Genomic DNA, 18,567 nt, shown 5'->3' on the forward strand with positions numbered 1-18,567 from the left:
CGTCTGAATGTTTTGCAGTTGTTTGTGGATCTTAGTATTTCAAGTAGTGATTCTCAACTATAAGACATGTTGGGTATTGTCTATTCTCGTGTGTAACAGTTAACGGCACTGCTTTCCGAGACTTATCTATTTCCAATGTTGATTCAAGCCGATGTATGACGGAGTTCTATGTTAGGTGTCTCCCCGTCTTTAGTCCTGTCTGGCTCTCTGAATTATTCTACTGGCCAAGGCAAGCTAAGAACTACTGATTTGTGATGTCGGAGGATTTTGACTTCGTCTTCTGCATCAGCTGATACAATTTCCAGAGGTCTGTGCCAGTGTGATCTTGACCGCATTTTCTCTCCCGATATGGATGAAGAACCCGAGATACTTCCAAGGTCGGATGTGATGTGCCTTTTGTATTATTGGCGAGGATATTGTCTGACATGGGAGTGAAGATCCGAATTGGCCAAGTAAAGACTAGAAAAAGGATCACTTGAGTATAAAATATCCGGGGTGACATGTCAGCCTCTTTATCGATACTCAAGTCGAAGCCGCCTGTTTGGAAGCAAAGTATCGGTGAAGGCGCTAAAGGGTGACATATGGGCAATGATCCCGGGAGACTTTTCCGATCTATAGATGTATCGGTACAGAGAGGAAAGGGGAAAGGGGATACTTTCTGCTAAGTTTCAGGAAAGTGTTTGATAATTCAACTTGGGTATCTAATGCCGTTGCATCCATCCGCATCCCTCTTTAGTTTCTTCCAAAGTGTGCTAAGAATATAAGGCCACTGGATATCCTTGGTAACCTTTTCTAAATCACATGCTCACCCGCAAGAGAAAGTGACTAAACAACCCAGCGGATTGAGGAGGAAAGCAAGTCACATCCAAACAGGGGTCAACAAACGGGATAATCTTCTCAAACAAAGCTCCTCGAAACAACACTGATCATGTTATAAAGATGATCAAATGTCCAAGCCAAGTGCCAGAGCAAAGCATACAATTTGCAGTTCCGCAAAAATGAAAACAAAGAAAAAGGCAAAAAGTCATCGGCTGGCATCGACCGCAGATCAAACGTCACTTCAGGATCAACCAAAACGATACGGAAGGGAACGGACCTAGCGCCCAAAAGGGTAAGAATAAGTTGGTAATAATAACCGCTAGGCCAAATGTCCGCCACACCTTGATATGGCATATTTACGTACCCCTATATAGGAGACTCTACATAACAGATTTCCTCTACCGGGTGGGGCTTTTTGTCTCTACAACGGCTGAGGTTGAAACGACAAACGCAAGACCCGAAAGAGCCTCCAGGGCAGGTTTTACTAGAGCTGCTGTTGCAATGCCGCTTCCGCGAGGCATCTAATCCACGCGACAAGATCTATTCCTTGCTTGGTCTTATTACCAGCACTGGCTCAAACCCACTCGTGGCACCAATCCCGGCGCATCCACCCCTAGGAATCAAGCCCGACTACTCCTCACCAGCGGATACAATCTATACTCATGCCGCACGGCAGATGATCCCAGTATCTAACACACTCGATGTACTCGGCGGCTGTTGAGGTAGGCCCACCGACTCCGGCCTTAGACCCCGGCTATACCCTGCCACCCTGGGTACCTGACTGGAGCACAGCCCAGTCTGCCTGTCTGCTGCTACATGATGCGCTTGGCCCACAGCGCGCTACACATGCTACAGCGCATAGCAAAGCCTTGCCGCAATTTATCGACACTGGTAGCCCGACGCTGCTCCTACACGCGCACGAGACGATATATTGGGTATGGGCATTCATGAGACCTCCGATACTCGGCGCATTAGCATTGCCAAGAATTGCATGCATTTGTACCGATCAATGCATTGGAAATACAATTAGGTCTAGCAGGTGGAGAGTCCGAATCGCTTCCATTGGGGTCCTTCTAATATGGCCCTTTATTTAACTAACGTACTACCTATGATTCCATAGTATTACACGCCCCTTTCATGCGACCCGGGTAGGTGAAAGCAAGGCGTCACAGCTCATACATCATCCCATATCGTAATTAATGAAGTGCGCCGTCTAGGCGCCTCTGCGTTTGCACAAAATTCGAAAGCTGCTGCAACCTCGTCGGCGTGAGCAGCCAACTACGTGCATGCATTCCTGTTGTGGCTGTCTGTAATTCAGCCCCGACCGCGCCAGCCGCACCAGCAACTCGCCCAGCTCACGCGACTTATCCAACATACCAATGCAAGAACTAAAGTGCAAGACACAGTTTCCGTCGGGCACGGCGTCGGCACTTTGCGGCCTATAAGCTAACCACAATTGTCTCTGTAGCGTCTCCAGAGTCATGGTGATCAATCACATCGATACTCGTCGTTCGGGCGGCATGCATACAGTAGCTCAGCTTGCAGCTCGACAGCTATGGGGCGCAGCATTGTGCACCCATTCAGTAGGTAGCCTGCCCTAAGCCAGCTACAGAGTACACATATTTAATCATGGCCCCCCACAATAATAGAATCCACTTGTGCTAGTCTACTAAGAACTCATCTGCAGGGTATCTGCCAGTGGGCTACCATGAACATGGCGAAGCTCCTCATTGTCTTGTTACTGTTCGCATCGACTGCTTATGCTGCTCCTAATCATTTTCGACTGTGGTTCCCTCAATATCGCGACCCATTCGAACGCTACATGAAAAACTGTATGACCACATATGACGCGTACCAAAAGAACCTATCTTGTCATCCAGTCAACTACGGCGGCTGCCAATCCGGACGAATGGTTCATTGTCTTCTAAGTCAAGCCACCGAATCTTTGAAAGCAAACATGGCCTCTGCCGGCGTTATTTTGGGCCTCCTTCCCACTACATTGAGCCTTGTCGGGTCAACCACTGTTGAGACTGGTCTTTTGGCCCTTCGACGACCTTTCCTATCACTACTCCTAGCGTGCGGGACCCCGGCGGTGTCTCCGGTCCGATCTTTCGAGTATCGGGATCCGATCGACTTACTTCGAAGGACACCCACTACCATCGACATACCGAAATTCAATCCGATGTCGGCAACGGTTATAGTTATCTTTCAGTACATCTTTGCGCTTGCGGCCGTGGCCAACTTGGCTCACGTCAGCTGGGAATTGTCTGTTAAAACAGTGTGCAGCTTTTCCTCAGACTCGGAGTTTCAGCCTGCCCTCTGGGGTTTCCTAGCCATAGTCATCCACCTGATAGGATGTATCCCAGTGGTGCTCCATTACCGCTGCCAAAGCTCAAAGTCGAGTCCAAACGAACGCGCCTGGGCAAGGAGAATCAAAACGGAGTTGAAACTGAATGTACAACACTCAACCACGATACTTCATATCCGAAATGAGACGTCTCTATTTATGCTTTGGTCCTGGTGCACTTCGACTGGGACAGTATTACACATTATGTACGGTACACTTGTTTTTTCGAGCATTTTATTTATCAGCGCACAGGACGCAGTGAAGGTAGCGGCAAGATATTTAGCGTCTACCCTCGTGTGCAGGGTTATTCTCATGTTCGAAATCATGGGGATGCGTACTGTGATCATAAATCAGGCGGAGATGGTAGTATTAGAAGCTCCGAGCGAAAGGATCCAGAGGGCGGCTGCAGAATCAACTGAAAGAAGACCAAACGCTTAAATGAGGCTATAAAGGTCACAAATGTAGGAGTCCTGCCATCTTGAAATTAAGACAGATTATACCGGCATATGCTCCATAACAGGCTTTGTGATCCATTTTCGAGCTAGGCATGCAACATACAAGCGTTTAAACAAGTAATTCCGGCTGCTCCTGGCACATGGGCTGGCAACTATTTCGGGAGCTCGCCTGTTAAGCAGAAGGCTCTTGATGGGCTTGATAGGCAGGACTTGGGTGCTGGTAGTTTGGTAACAACTGGCCAAGTTCTACCTCCATAGGATGCCCATGCCGCATGGAGACCCGTGACCTTCTGACTTCACGCTATGGCCGATTTCTCCCTCAAACTTCATATTACACGGCTGCACTAGCCTCGCCCTGGGCAGCGTCACGAGCTACAGGCCGTGAGCGACAATATCCACTTCCATCTGAGATGGCTTCAGTGGACTAAACTGAACAGCGTATTGTGCGAAAACGTTGAGTCCCACCGGAAAATGTACGGCGAGGATCCTCTTAGCAGACAGGACTCAACATCTGCATGATAATTGACAGATGTAGCTGGCACTTGGCTCAAAAATCTCGATCAGCACGACGACAATTCTGGCGGCTTGGCCAATTTGGGCCCAATACTGGCGCCGGCGCGGTATTAGGTGCTTCGCCATGCTTGTTTGAGCGCAGATCCTTTCTTCGTCTTGCTTCATCAGTACATCTTGCTTTGGACCGTAGATAAGGCATCTCCGCACGCCTAGTTTCCAGTGTGAAAGCAGCTAACGGACTTTAGCTTTGAAGTTCTGCATCACATACTTGGATCAAACAACGACCTACTGCGCAGCACATGGCCTGGCTTCTATAATTCCCTGGACCGGCTGGGCAAGCCTCGAGATCGTTCCTGCCTCACTTGAATACCCCCATTGGCAGATCGTAAAAATCTGCTTCTGATTAAACATGAACAACTATTGAAGTGAAGTTACTCTTAAATACACTTCAATGAACTCGATACAAGCCTAGAAATGCTCGCGAGATATGCTTAAGTGGGCGAAAATATGGTGCGACTTGAGATCTAGATCGAAATATTTGTGACCTATATAGACCGTAGTCAAAAGACCCCGAAGACCAGTCAAATACAAAAAGAACGGATGCAATAGATTATGTATCACCACCATAAGGGAACCAGCCCTTATACAAAAAATGCAACATTCAGCGGCTGACACGCGCAAGAACCACGACAAAAGAAACGCTCCCAATGCATCACTCAAAACACACCATTCATCAAGCCATTATCCAGATTACATCCCACAGGTCCGCTCATCTCTCATCCCTCATACCCAGCACATGAACATCCCAGACATAACGTGCCATTCCAGCTTCATCACAGCTCACTCCAACACCGGGTTGGGATCGAATCAATCGTTTTTGCCATGGGGCGCTCTCCAGGAGCGAATGATCAAGCATCACAGCCAAGAGAAGCAGAAGGACAGACACAAGCTCGGAGGATAGATGAGTGCAGTAACAGCACGTCACTCAAAAATGTAACCGGATGCTTCTCAGTCAAAGACTGCCAGCAACCAGTACTGACAATGAGAATCTCCGAGCCCCAAGATATTGGGCAGATGCAGTTCATCTTGGCCACATTCCCCTCACCTGCACCCACCACGTCACGTACTCGAGTTCACAACAACGACAGCAATAATGATCAGAGGACACAATGCTCAGTGAACAACCACCCAGACACCTCATCATTATCATCATCACCACCACCACCACCACCATGACACCACATCACATTAAACAGCCCTACCGACAAGACCCTTTCTCACTAGAATACCCCGAATCAAGCCAATTCCCCGGAGCACCAGGAGCAGTAGGCGAAGACGAACTCGAACTCCCGCGACTAGAATGCGTTTCACACGCATACCCCACCAGGACAGTCTTCTCCTGCACGCAATGACCACGTTGGCCATAGGCTTGGCAGGGATCAATGGAGTGTTGGAAGTAGAGACATTTGCAGACGGAGTAGCGTTCAACGACTTTGTAGCACATCTTGGACGTGCTATTCTGTTGAGATTGTCGGTATGTTTCCGAGACGGGAAAATACCGAATGAAGAAATTGGATTGGGATTGTCGTGATGGCGGGACTCTGCGTGGTGGAATGATAATGCGAGCTAGTCCGGTGGTTTATATTATAGACAACGAAGAGACAAGGAAAGAATCGAAGGAATGAAATGAAGTGGAGTGCAGTGAAGCAAAGTGGAAGAAAGGAAAAGAAATATAGTCAATGACCAGACAAGACCAGAGACGAGACAGGATAGGGAATGACTGGCACTCGGAAAGACCGAAGAGTAGACCAAGGGTAAGGATATATAAAGACAAGCGAATCGATAACTTACAGGGCAAAAGGAAAAGTGTAGATACAAAAGAGGAATAAAATAAAAAATAATCTCAGCCCTACGGCCCTAAACCCAAGCCCCAGGCAGAAAGAAAACGGGTCCAAGTGAGATCAGAACGTTCACGGCTTATGTGGCTGCAGATCGAATCCAGTTACTGTATACCCATACCCATACCCTGCAGTATACCCCTCAACCCCTCCTACAATAAGTTACTGCATACTGCATATACATACAATCTAGACTACAATAGACAACCGCCTCCAGCTGCAATGCCCCCAGTAAACTAAACTAACACCAAGCCCAGAGCCTCCCTCACCGGGCTAGACATGCCCCGCCGATCACCTGCAGTAGGCCGGAGGAGCCGCAAAGACGGTGAGAGGGGAGAGCCTGGAGAGAGAGAAAAGAGGGCGCGGGGCACGAATGCAGCCCTGTGAGTCGGTGAGTTCACATGGAGTGTCCACATGGGGAGATTTAGCTCGGTGGGATATGGAGGATATGGATGTGGTTGGTTCATAGGGCTTGGTATTGCGTTTGGATCGGGCGCCCAGTGACTCAGCCTCTTACTTACCTACGGGTGAAAGATAGCACAGCCTTAACAGTGCCACAGTTTATGTTTATACGCCGTTTGTTTTACTCCTACACCGCTGTGAATTCACTCATTTATATAGTTGATGCTTTGGATGATACTGCTTTTTCGCTTGGATTTGGCGGTGATGGTAACTTAGTGTGTGTTGATCCGGTGGGGACGATTAGGCTCCTGCATTCCTGGTGACGCTAGCCCGTATGTATGCCCGGAGTAATAATTAACTTGGAAGTTGGTAGTTTAACTATCTTGGGAGCCGTGTTGGCAATGTACTACTGTACATGTATGCAAGAATGGTTCAGATGGAATCTATGACCAGATTGTGGAACTACAAATGGTAGTTCTTATTCCATGATACTGATACTGTGCAGATCACACATAAGTTATCCAGGTGCATACAACACCGCAGTGCATGTATTCCGTCTCCGTACATGCACACATGCATACCGGTAGCGTCAAAAGCCATAGGGCTGAGACAAGTGGAGACCAAGCTGATGAATTACCCATTTAGGATATCGGGGCGAAGAGGGAACAAGCTTGGTGAAGTGGAGGGGTACTATTCTTGTCAATTCTATTGCGTCAATTTGAATGTTAATGGAAATGCAAATGGATGAATGCCAACTGGAGTCTATTCCAAAGGATTAGATACTGTTCTGATATTGATATCGTACACAAAAGAGCCTCAATGGGCGAACAAGCGGGGTCCACGCATGCGGTGGTAAATCCCCTTCCAAAACAAAGAAAACTCCGATTTTCATAAGGCCTACCATCTCCCATCTCCATCTTCTCCAGCTCACATCTCTCAGCTGAACCACGGCCGAACTTAGTTAAACAGACCCCAAAGCACCATGACTCAACCCACGAGCCAAACCAGAACGCAACATCCGCAGAATATCCTCACCCCTGGTTGACTCAGGCAATCCAACACGCCAATCCCAGCCACGATCACCAACAGCAGACATGTCACTAGGACGGGGGATGAGAACGCCCGAGCCACCCATAGAAGCAGGACCCGAACCAGAAGAGCCAGAGCGCGTGCGCGCTGACTCGAGCATGCCGTTGCCCATCAAGGAGAATGTCGAGGCATTGAAATTCGTAACTGATTGTTTGAATAGGGCGCGTGGGGAGGGGGGTGCGAAAGAGGGGTCTGAGCTTTGTGTTGCGGCTAGGAGGGTTGAGCGGAAACATTCCTCGCATTGGGCATAGACGCGGGGAGTGACGGTTTCCAGGTCTTCGATTGCAGAGAGGATGGTGAATTGTTGGGAGACTGTGAGGACGGGAGTTGGTTCTAGTCGGGTCAGTATGGGTGTTATCAAGTAGTGGTATGGGGAACTCACGGCTCACGAATACTAGGGCTTCGCCAAGTAGTGCTAGCAGTCCGTCGACCTGGACGGCAGAGTCGCGATCTGGGTCGTACAGTCCTCCGTAGATGTTATCGGCAGCACTGCCGATGACAGCGGCGAGGGCTTGGGCAGCGGCGCGGCGTCGAGCTAGGGGCTTGTAGCGTGGTCGCTCGCCTTCTTTGAGTTCGAATTCTTCATCACGAATCTCATAGAAGCGGCGCAGAGTTGCGTAGCCACTGAGGTAGAATTGAAGGATGCGAGCTGCTTCCTCGTCGATCTCGGCAATCGAGGATAAGCATGTCTTTGGTTCTTTCATCATGGATCGGAGGTATGAGTCGAGGTCCGCCGTCGCAGGGTATGCGCGTGACTGGACCAAACTGTATGAAATCAAAAGGTCGACAACTGACTTCACCTTGCGGCGGCTCTGAGCACGGGCGTAGCACACAAGAGCAAGACCAAAGTCTTCGGACTTGGACGTCAACATGTCACCAAATCTCTGTTATGTGTTAGTATCAGTAAAAAGACAGAATGGGGCTGAACATACCTCGGAGACTCTGCGTCCCTGTTCCTCCAAGTCAAGATCCGAGCATAGAACAACCAATTTATCCAGCTGATCGGAGTTTTCTAGCGGAAGCTTATCGACAATCTCAGAAACAGCCTTCTTCATCTGGTTGGTATCATTGAGTCGGCTCAGCACTTCAAGGGCCAACTCCCAGCCTTCACGGGTGCTAGTCTCGTTCTGAATAACAGGAATGTCATACAGTCCAAATGCATAGTCGCGAAGGATATCGTCCTTGCGCAGGTGACGGGACGGTGCCTTGTTATCCTGGCCGTACGAAAGAACCATCAAGTCATTCTCTGACAGACCAGGGAACCTCTTCTGGCCCCGACTCGACTCGAACCAGAGTCCTTGGCTGGCAATTTCTGCCACGGTGGCAGCAATGCAGAGAGACCATCTCTGGAGCAACTCCAGCACGCCCTGCACGTTGCCCTCAAAGACAGATACGAGGCCGACCTCCACACTGCTGAGAGAGTTGGGTTGGAAACTGCTGCCGGACTCGCTGGTGGCATTGCTTGAAGCTAATGCAAGACGGTTGATATAAGCTTCCCGGTAGTTCATAGCAACAGCACGAGTCTGTTTAACCCTAGGTCCACGCGAGCGCAGGAAATCGTTGCCGAATGTGCTAGCATCAAATTCCATGTCCGCACCGTCGTCATCCTCACCGTCCCACCAGGCAGTCAGTGCGATAGTAGCCTCCACCCAGTCCTGGGAATGAGCTTTGATGGCGGCCGGGTCACCGAGAAGAATCCGATAGATGGATCTCAGGCTTTGATAGATTGACCAGGGGATACGGCTTTCGGCCATGCGAGCGGACTGAGTGAATGACATAGGTTTCTGGTTCAAGTTGTTCAACCCAAAATTGACGGCTTGGAATCGGTTCTCCGGAACGGGTACGATCGACTCATCTCGCTCCTCGCCCTCTGCAAATTCTTCCAGCTCCGTGATAGATGTCACAACACGTTTCCTGTATGCAGCCCACTCCGCACCATCGACGTTCCAGTTGTCCATCTTTGTCCCGGGGCAAGATTCGAGGATCAGAAGAGCCCGGTTGACCTCGCGCTGAATGTTCTGCAATTGCGTGCCACGGTATCCAGGCTGTGGTAGTCCGTCCTCCAGTGCAGAGCGGGCATAGTTGAAGTCCGCAGAGCGAAGGATCTTGGCTGCTTCGTCCAAGTGACCACGCAGCACTGACGCGGTGATGATATCCCAAAAGTTCGACGAGGCAGTTGGGTTTGGTTCCACATATTTCAATTCTTGTAGGCCCTTCGTTTGTGGCGCATGATTCTCATTGAGCCACTCAAGCAGAATCTGGGGGTAGGGCTTGGGGTTGCTGGATCGCGCCAGAGCCTGGACCATGCCTAGACCCAAGTTGGATGGTGATTCACGGGCAGGCTGGTTGATTTGAAGTAGCAATGAAGCTAAGAAGCTTGCTTTGACCAGGTTGGGAGCTTGCTCCCCGGGTCCAATGCCGGACTGCGCATTGTACGGCCGACTAATTCCACTGCGGTCAGCAGACGCCTGCCAAGTTGCTGCCAGTTCTTGGGAGATATCGGCCAAAACGGCATCGAAATCCACATGTCTTTCTTCTGCGGCTTTCATCTCATCGGCAAGCTTGCCAAGGATATCCTCCGTGGCAAGGATCATGTCGCTCGGCTCTTTGACAGCAGGCATGCGGGTCCGGGAAGCTAGGTTGTGCAGGATGGATGGCATGGCGGATGCTTTCTTCGGGGAAAGCTTGGTCTTTCGGGGCGACTGATTTGTCCAGTGTTCGTCGAGCTTCGGCCGCTTAGCATCACTAGGATTCGAGTAGATGGGTTTGCGCTGAGCAGGAGCAGGAGCAGGAGCAGGTTGGGGTTGTGGGTTTCCGAACATCGAGGTGAAGCTAAAAGGCTTTGGCTGGTTTTGGGAGGTCAGGTCCATTTCCTCTTCAGCTTCCTCGACCTCCTCCTCCACTTCCTCCTCAAGCTCTTCAGCCTCCATCTCTTCGTTCTCTTCCTGGTAGTCGCTCATCTGCGACGACGCAAACCCATTGGAGTGGCCGAAGTTCATCGAATCGCCAAATGCGGTTCCATTTGTCGCGACACTGTAACGAAGATTCGACGCGGTGGTGGGTTTGGTCGAGGGCGCTTGGGTTCGGGGCATGGCATAATCGGTCGAGCCAAACGAGGAGCCGAAAATGCTGTCATTCGTGTTGATGTTTCCGGACTTGGTAAAAACAGAGTTGGAGAACTCGTTCGTGGAGAAAGAGTGTTCATTTCTTGAGAAGGCCATACGCGAGCCACCGTTGACAGTAGATGTTGGCAGCCCTTGCGGTGTGAATGACTTCGCGCTGGATGGCGGCGGGCCGGCAGGAGTTGTCGACACGTTACTCCACAAGCTGCGAGAGCGATCTCTCTCCGGGGTCCCTGGGGGACTAGATTCGTAAGGTACTTGGAAGGACATTGTGACCGGCGGAGATATCACAATGGAGAGGGTCGGTTAAGCAGCATCAGAGAAAGGAAGTTTTGGGCCGCAATATCTCTGAGGGTTGGGAGAAACAGCAATCAATCAAAGACAATTGCTGCAAAGTTAATATAAAGGGCCGATGAGCGATCTTGATTATTACAGGAGCTCCCTCGTCTCCGAGTTTGGCGTGTTTTTACTACACTTTCTGCATTGACGCGACGGCGAAAGTTCTCAGGCAGTAAGGCAGAGATAGTCAGGTGATCTGAATATAAAGTCACGTGTAGTCTAATCACGTGATGGCCATACATCACGTGGGGTGGCATCACGTGGCAGTGCATGGGGGCCAACCCCTCATTGGATCGGGGCCAGCACTGCCAACAAGGCAACAAGGCTCAGATGGGGCGCCCAAGACGATCTTGGCCAGACTTAGAAGCCTTGGGATGCGAGGCTGAATCAGGAGACTGGGTTACATGTATATATAAGAAGCGCATCCTCCACATGGTCAAATCCAACTAAATCACCATGGATTCCATGATAACTGCTCAATACTTCATCAAACAGAGCCAGTTCCGACATCATTACACAGTCACCCTCCGTGGCGACAGGCAACTCTACCATGTGCACAACTCTGGGTTCACACCAGGCAAACCAGATCTAACCTTCCACAAAAGTACGGACGCCAGTGGCCCCATCGCGGGGGTTGTCAAATTCCGACATTTCTCTAGCGATGCAGAGATCGGCCTTGGCGACCCAAAACAACCCAAGGTCAAGGAAATCCTGCACAAAGAGGGCTTTTTTAAAACAGCGCATTGGTTCCGCATGACGGTTAAAGACGGAGCACAGACTTTCACTTGGAAACGCACTCATTCTCTTGGCCGTGGGTCTGAATGGTATAAACTCGTTGAGGAGAGTACTCAGTCTGTTGTGGCTGTCTTCTCAGCGGGCTCTCTGGTCAAAAGGAATGGGAATATTGATATTTATGTTCCTCTGGGTGAGCAGTTTTACCAGATGACGCTTTTTACTGGGATTGCGGTGGTTGAGAAGTCGAGGCGACAGAGAAGTTCCGGAGCCGGAGCTGGTGGAGGTGGAGGTGCAGGATGTTAGCCAAGACTGTTTCATTATGTTTTAAAGTTACGAGGTCATGACAATGCTGCCTAATTTTCAAGGTTATAAGGTGGAGAGAATTAAGGTCGATCGATTTACAAAGGAACTAAAGTCGGGGAGTCCGAGAGTCCGAGGGCAGTGCAGAGACATGTTTCACACTAGACAAGCCTTTTTTCCCACGTTTGATCGACAGGGTTCGGTTATGTAATCATATACAATATCCTGTTGCCTAAGATAATAATTCTTCCAGAGCCTCACTTTCTTACTTCCATTCAATTATGGCTTCAGATTGACATGGCGCTCCGACGACCACATCGGAAATCTCGTCACGGCTGTGTGGAATGCAAGCGGCGACGAGTAAAGGTAACACCATTTCCACAATTCCAGAAAAATCACTCATTCTCCCGCAGTGCGATGAGACCCGACCCTCATGTTCCAATTGCGCTAAGCGCCATGCCGAATGTGAATATGAGTCGTCAAGCTCTCTCCTCTGGGCAAATGAAGAGGCCTCCCGCTCTCGCGCCTCCGGGTCAGACAGCGGCCACCGAGAGGAATCCCTAGGGCAATCCCCCTCAAATCCAGAAACCGACTCGCTCGGAATCCTCAGCCATCTCAGCGGAAATGCGTCACTGCCCAGCCCGACGCTGAACTTCCACGACCTAGAGCTGATGATGCAGTGGTGCAACACAACGTACCACACCCTATCCCGCGACGAGCGCACAGATCCAGTCTGGCGCAATATCGTTCCAGAAGAAGCCCTCTCACACCCCTTCTTAATGCACGGCATCCTCGCCGTCTCAGCTCTCCACCTCGCCAGGACAAGTCCAGACCCAACCCATCGAGCCTCGTATCTCAACCGCGCAGTAGCCCACCAGAACCAAGCCCTAGCGCTGTTCCGCGAGCTCCTCGGTGACGTCAACGAGAACAACGCAAAAGCAGTGTTCGCCTTCGCTGGCATCGTCGCCGTCTACACGTTCGGGTTCCCGCATACGCCAGACGCACAGGATGCCTGGGCCTGCGTGGACGATCTATACCAAGTCCTGATCCTAACACGCGGCGTGCACCAGGTTATCTATGCGCCGCGGGATTTCAGGACATTTCTAGAAGAAAGTAACTTCAGTCCCATTCTCCAGGTGGATGAGGTCCGCGGCGTGATCCCCGATGATGCGAGCGCGGCATTGCGCAAGCTTTACGAGGCCAATGATGCCTGTCCGGGTGCGGATCAACAGGTTTACCGGCTGGCCATTTTGAATTTGGAGGAGATGCTTGGTTGGGTTTATGGCGGGATGAGAGCCAATACCATTGCCGGGCGCTGGGCGATCCGCTTGCCGGCGCGGTTTATGGAATGTCTACGCGAGCGGGAACCCTTGGCGCTCGTCATGTTGGCGTACTATGGCGTGCTCCTGACTTATTTGCAGCATCGGTGGTGTTTTGACGAGTGGTGTGTGAGAATCCCCAAGGCTGTGTGGGCTATTCTGGATGATCACTGGAGACCACTGGTGTACTGGGCTATGAAGGAAACCCTCGGTGTTAACTACCTGGAGCGGGTGGAGGTTGACTGACAGTTCTTTTTCATTATTTACAATATACCCTTCCAATTTCCAATTGCGGTAGATTACCGAAATCAATTCAAAACATCAAACGCGAAATTCCCCGTTCCCCCAGATTCCAAATTCCCCGGTTTAAGCCATCACATCAGCTTCCACCTTCAAGCCACCCATCCGCACCACAGCCCTCCCCCTCCCAAGAAGGTAGTTAACCTCACTAGGATGAACAACCACAAAGATAACCATAAGCGCAAACATCAACAACCCATCAAAAACATAAATAAACGCCTCATGACCCATGACATAACCATACGTGCCCTGAACATACTCAACAACACGCACAACAGACCGAATAAGCACAAGGATACTAGACGAGTGCAAAGCCCACATATGCTTGCGCCAGGGGTACTGGTCAGCAACAGCACTAGCAGCAGAATCAGCCCGAATACGCCGCTGGAAAACAAGCGCGCTGATGAGGAAGAATCCAAAGAAGATGATCTGAACAAATAGACCACCAATGATGACGTTTTGGCCTGTACTTGATGACGAAGATGAGCCTGTAACCATGATTCCAGCACCTGAAATAATGACATTGATTAGCAATGAATCATAGTTGTGACAGTGACTGAAAATAAGAATTGAGAGGAGACCATACCAGATGCCTGCATCAAGAAGCTCAACACATCTCCCGCGACGAATATCTTCGTCATCCATGATACCCTCACAAGCGCCAATTTCTCACCCTTGACCATGAGCACGATTCGTCCGAGTTCCATGTAGATACTCGCTGCGAAGAGGGCTGGCGCGATGAGGAGGAGTGTACTTTGTATAACGTAGGGACCCAGTGTCCAATTTGGGGATTGTTGGGCTGACATTGCGCGGCCGATGTATCCTACCAGTTCGACTGGAAGTTCGGTGTTAGTATCGTAATGTATAAATTATAGAGCTCGAATTGGATTGGATTCGGGTATGGATAGATCTTACAGTATCCGCCGATAACCAACGGGATGAAGAACCATGTTCGTGTGCGGAAGAGGTGGAATGTATGTAGGAGGGTTGTGACTGCGAAGAGGATCACGAAGATCACGGCTGCGGCGATGGAGGGGTTGTATGTATATGCAATCCAGCCACTTTTTGAGGAGACCATTTTTATGTGGATGTTGGTGGTGTTTGCGTTGGATGTAGGCTGTGTATAGGTGCGGAGTATACTCGAGTCAAGTAAGTGGTGGAGGTTCAGAGAGTGCTGAACGAATTTAATGGAATTAGGAAATAGATCTGGGTTCAGGACACTTATATATCTATTTCCCTTCAGAATTTTCTCTGGGATATAAATAAGATCCGGGCAAGTGCAATGCATGGCTGGAACGTATACTGTTCGTATACTCGTACAGATATCTCGATCTGGTTAGCGTGAGTCCCACTAGGCCGAATATGGAACTAAGTACGAGGATACGAATCTATATTTTCTTTTCTTCTTTTCAATGCGGCACGCGTCCGATTCAAGCTTTCAAGCGGGCTTCTGGATCTTTGAGGGTCTCGCTCAGACCCCTGATTTTATGATAAGGGACTTGGCAAGGCTGGGGTTGGATCTTTGTTTGTATACGGCTAGATCCTGATGTACTAGAATAGACCTCGGCAGTCTGCAAGCTCTTGATTGGTGGCTCTTTGGCTATATCTCCCAACTGCAATCTATCAAAGCTCCATGTATTCACATTTGAATGCAACAACATGCTGGATAGGGCGAATGTACATCTATACAATATACACTATACACTCACAACTTAGCCTGATCCCCACCATTCTCCAAAACATACCGATACCTCGCCTTCCCCTCATGCATATCAACCAATGCCTGATTAACATCCCTCATAGCCCTCCTCTCAACCCAAGGCAAAACCTGTTTCTCAGCCGCCAACTCCAACATATCCCTAATATCCCCCGGCGACCCAATATTCGACCCAGTAACCTTAACCCCCTTCTGAATAAGCGACCAAGCCATAAGCGGCGGCAAAGCCTCCTCAGGCGCGCCCACCTGCACAAAAACCCCATCCCGCTTAAGCAACCTCAAATACCCTGCAAATGGCATATCAGGCGCAGAAACAGTACTCAAAACAACGTCCATCTTCCTCGACCACTTCTTCTCCCACCCTTTCTCTTCCCCAGTCGCTATAAACCCATCTCCCCCAAGCCCGCCAATCGCATCCGCCTTCTTCGCACTCGATCGAGATATCGCGATTACCCGCTCTGCGCCAAGCGCTCGCGCAAATAATATCCCTAGGTGTCCTAGCCCCCCAATGCCCACAATCCCAACCGTCTTCCCGGGTCCAACGCCGTACTTTTTTAGCGGCGCATACACTGTCACACCAGCACAAAGCAACGGCGCAGCACGCACACTAGGCAGTGCATCGGGGATCTGGAAAACAAAATGCGCAGGTCCACGCCATGAATCCGCGAACCCGCCGAAGGATTTACTCCGGTTTGCGTCGAGGTAGCGGCCGTTATACGTGCCTGTCATGCGCGCACAGTAACTTTCCTGGCCGTCGGCGCATGCTTCGCAATCGGGTTTGAGGCAGGAGCTGCTTTGCGCGCCTATGCCGACGCGTTCGCCGAGGCGGATATTGCGGATGTACGGGTTTGTGGGGTGGTTGGGCACCTCGCTGCCGATGCGGCGTACTGTGCCGATTATCTCGTGGCCGGCTACGCAGGGATAGTCTGTTGGGCCCCAGCCCGAGTTTAGGGTGTGGATGTCTGTGCCGCAGATTCCGCAGTGGGTTATGGAAATTTCGATGTCGGTTGGTGTGAAGGGTTTTGGGGTGTAGGTTGTGTAGGATAGGGGGGTTTTGGCCGAGGTTGAGACCCAGCCTTTGAATGTTTCTTGGGACATTTTGGTTGTGGTCTGTTGGACGGTTGGGGATTGAGGCTGTGTTGGCGTGGATGTGAGGTAGGTGGGCAATTGGATAGGTCAGTATTTTGTTTGGTATGTCTGATAGTATCGAGGGAGTTATGAAGATTAAGAGCAGGGGATTCTAAGAAGACTAAAGTGGACTTGACATATGCGGAGAACAAAGTTACCGAGGTCGAGCTTAACTCCGGCTCCACTAAATGAACATATTTACATTGGGGTATCAATTACCCGGCTACGCCCATCAGATCATCGAGCTCGTCAGTTGTGAGGGTACTACGACGCCGGTTCGCTGGCCGGGCCTTCTCTGGACGGCTCCTCTTTCTTGATTCGCGCTCCTTGCGTTCATTTTGAGCTGCGCGTGCTTCGTCTTCGACCGCGGCTAGCTTTTCGTGAACGCTCATTTGTGATTCGTTGGCATTGGGCTGTACGGGATTAGTCCTGGGGATCTCCAATGGGTTGTTTTCGTTGCATACCTGATGGGTGTCTTTTGTTTCGGTCTTTCGTCTGGAGGATCTCTGCGTTACAGACTCGGTTTTGTATGCTTTGATTGGTAATGTGTCGTCTTCCGGGGTGGAAACGCATGGTGAGCCTTGTAGGCCCGGTGTAAAGGAGACCTTTCGGGGACGTTTTGTCATGGCATTTTCACTCCGCTCCCTTAAAGCTCGGTCTGGTCGCTCGGGTACTTTGCGAATCTTAGACCTGGTCTTCGTTGGTTGGGCCATTTCGGGCTCTGGTGCTTTCTGCTCGGAATCACTCATGTCTTCCTCGTCTTGGTCTTCCAAAATTGTCGGGATGGAGTTGGACTCTGACATGCTTTGCATACTGTCCTCGTTCGAGTTAATGCTGAGATCGAGGTTCATCCCGCGCTTCAATTCTTCTGCCCGGATGGAGTCTCCTCCATCTGCAAGGCGTCGCTGCCAACCCCCCATCATAGTAACCGCCTGTTTCCAGCGGCTTTCCATCTTAACCCAGCCTTCCCGCAGCCGCTTGATCTCTTCATCTCTCGTCTCAACTTCTTCAAGAGGCACGAAAGAGGGGTTGGTAAGGAGTGTCCGTAGATGATCCAATACTGTTTCCATATGAACAGACAGCTCTTCACAGGAAGTTGGAAGTGAGGTAACAGGCCCCGAAGACTTGTTCGGTCCCACACTTGCAGCCATACCCGCCTGTTCATTCTCATTCTTCCCGTGGTCATGCTGTGGAATCCCTTGTAGGTCCTTCAGAGTATGGACAGTGTTCCGCGCGAGCTCAATTAATGTATCATTCTCGTCGCTGAGATTCTGACACAGCTCTGTTAAAAAGTCGGTCGTCTCCTGTTTCAAGCTGTACCCGGGGTCATTGACTCGATCTCCACCGCTAGTCCCAAGTCGTGATCGATCGGCTGCAGGGTTGATGTTGATTGTGGTGACAGTCAGACCCTCTCGCTTTCCCCTCCGTCTCTCGTCCAAATGCGACTTCAGCTTCTGCATTTCCAAATCCCGTTTGCGAATATCGTTGGCGCATTGCGCGCGCACTTGCTGAACCGTACTCTTCATGCGCTGGATTTGTTCTTTGAATCCTCGGATCGTAGCTTCGGCGCTGGAAAGGTTGGACTTCAGTGATCGTTCCTGCGCCTCTGCCAGCGCTAGCGAGCGGGTCAAGTCTGCTGATTTCGTCTTGAGTTTTCCCTGCGAAAGACAAGCGTTAGAACTGTGGTCGGTGTCCAAGAACAAAGAGTATGTGCATACAATCTCCACTGTCTGCTCCGACTCGCTCGCCTGCAACGTGCGAATAGTCGTCGCTAAGCTCTCGCGGTGCTCAGCTTCGCGCTAGAATCTGTTAGTCGTCATCTAGTCGCATAGATCACAGTACACGCACGTCTCTCCTCAGCACCAGATCATTCACCAAGTTAATCACTCGGGCCATGGTACCGTCGGTCCCTCCCTCTTCATTTTCAGGATCGGCGAAATCAATAGCCCGGCCACCTCTCAGCAGGCCCCGAGCCAGCAAGATATTGTTGACATAGGTTGACGCTGCCTGTAAATTGTGCTCCATTTTGGCGTCGGAGCATTCACTTGCCAATGTGATGCCGATACCGAATGGGGAACAAAGTA

At 50.5% G+C, this 18,567-nt stretch overlaps 7 protein-coding genes across 7 annotated transcripts; 3 read left to right on the plus strand and 4 right to left on the minus strand.

Moving 5' to 3' along the window:
• Nucleotides 1-1,520: 1,520 nt before the first annotated feature.
• On the plus strand, nucleotides 1,521-3,312 carry PENARI_c019G11500 (uncharacterized protein; the record flags this gene model as incomplete). Its single annotated transcript, XM_022634896.1, has 7 exons — nucleotides 1,521-1,754; nucleotides 1,940-1,967; nucleotides 2,025-2,085; nucleotides 2,138-2,212; nucleotides 2,288-2,402; nucleotides 2,507-3,084; nucleotides 3,186-3,312. The coding sequence occupies 7 exons, from the start codon at nucleotides 1,521-1,523 to the stop codon at nucleotides 3,310-3,312; spliced, it is 1,218 nt and encodes a 405-aa protein (XP_022485345.1).
• A 4,083-nt stretch (nucleotides 3,313-7,395) lies between these two features.
• On the minus strand, nucleotides 7,396-10,915 carry PENARI_c019G05042 (putative nuclear pore complex subunit Nup85; the record flags this gene model as incomplete). Its single annotated transcript, XM_022634777.1, has 3 exons — nucleotides 7,396-7,856; nucleotides 7,906-8,407; nucleotides 8,456-10,915. 3 exons carry the CDS (start codon nucleotides 10,913-10,915, stop codon nucleotides 7,396-7,398), a joined length of 3,423 nt encoding a protein of 1,140 aa, XP_022485385.1.
• Nucleotides 10,916-11,440: 525 nt separating this feature from the next.
• Nucleotides 11,441-12,022, plus strand: PENARI_c019G07450 (uncharacterized protein; the record flags this gene model as incomplete). Its single annotated transcript, XM_022634820.1, has 1 exon — nucleotides 11,441-12,022. The coding sequence occupies one exon, from the start codon at nucleotides 11,441-11,443 to the stop codon at nucleotides 12,020-12,022; it is 582 nt and encodes a 193-aa protein (XP_022485450.1).
• A 294-nt stretch (nucleotides 12,023-12,316) lies between these two features.
• On the plus strand, nucleotides 12,317-13,584 carry PENARI_c019G03354 (Zn(II)2Cys6 transcription factor domain-containing protein; the record flags this gene model as incomplete). Its single annotated transcript, XM_022634748.1, has 2 exons — nucleotides 12,317-12,379; nucleotides 12,433-13,584. 2 exons carry the CDS (start codon nucleotides 12,317-12,319, stop codon nucleotides 13,582-13,584), a joined length of 1,215 nt encoding a protein of 404 aa, XP_022485396.1.
• A 120-nt stretch (nucleotides 13,585-13,704) lies between these two features.
• On the minus strand, nucleotides 13,705-14,716 carry PENARI_c019G09408 (RTA1 domain-containing protein; the record flags this gene model as incomplete). Its single annotated transcript, XM_022634856.1, has 3 exons — nucleotides 13,705-14,147; nucleotides 14,225-14,473; nucleotides 14,554-14,716. 3 exons carry the CDS (start codon nucleotides 14,714-14,716, stop codon nucleotides 13,705-13,707), a joined length of 855 nt encoding a protein of 284 aa, XP_022485426.1.
• A 627-nt stretch (nucleotides 14,717-15,343) lies between these two features.
• Nucleotides 15,344-16,453, minus strand: PENARI_c019G10436 (NAD(P)-dependent alcohol dehydrogenase; the record flags this gene model as incomplete). Its single annotated transcript, XM_022634875.1, has 1 exon — nucleotides 15,344-16,453. The coding sequence occupies one exon, from the start codon at nucleotides 16,451-16,453 to the stop codon at nucleotides 15,344-15,346; it is 1,110 nt and encodes a 369-aa protein (XP_022485306.1).
• A 245-nt stretch (nucleotides 16,454-16,698) lies between these two features.
• On the minus strand, nucleotides 16,699-18,508 carry PENARI_c019G07773 (uncharacterized protein; the record flags this gene model as incomplete). The annotated part of the gene is made up of 4 exons (XM_022634827.1): nucleotides 16,699-16,896; nucleotides 16,948-18,141; nucleotides 18,202-18,282; nucleotides 18,332-18,508. The coding sequence occupies 4 exons, from the start codon at nucleotides 18,506-18,508 to the stop codon at nucleotides 16,699-16,701; spliced, it is 1,650 nt and encodes a 549-aa protein (XP_022485436.1).
• Nucleotides 18,509-18,567: the final 59 nt, after the last annotated feature.

Source organism: Penicillium arizonense (assembly GCF_001773325.1).
Source record: "Penicillium arizonense strain CBS 141311 chromosome Unknown PENARI_contig019, whole genome shotgun sequence".
In the NCBI taxonomy this organism is placed as follows: domain Eukaryota; kingdom Fungi; phylum Ascomycota; class Eurotiomycetes; order Eurotiales; family Aspergillaceae; genus Penicillium; species Penicillium arizonense.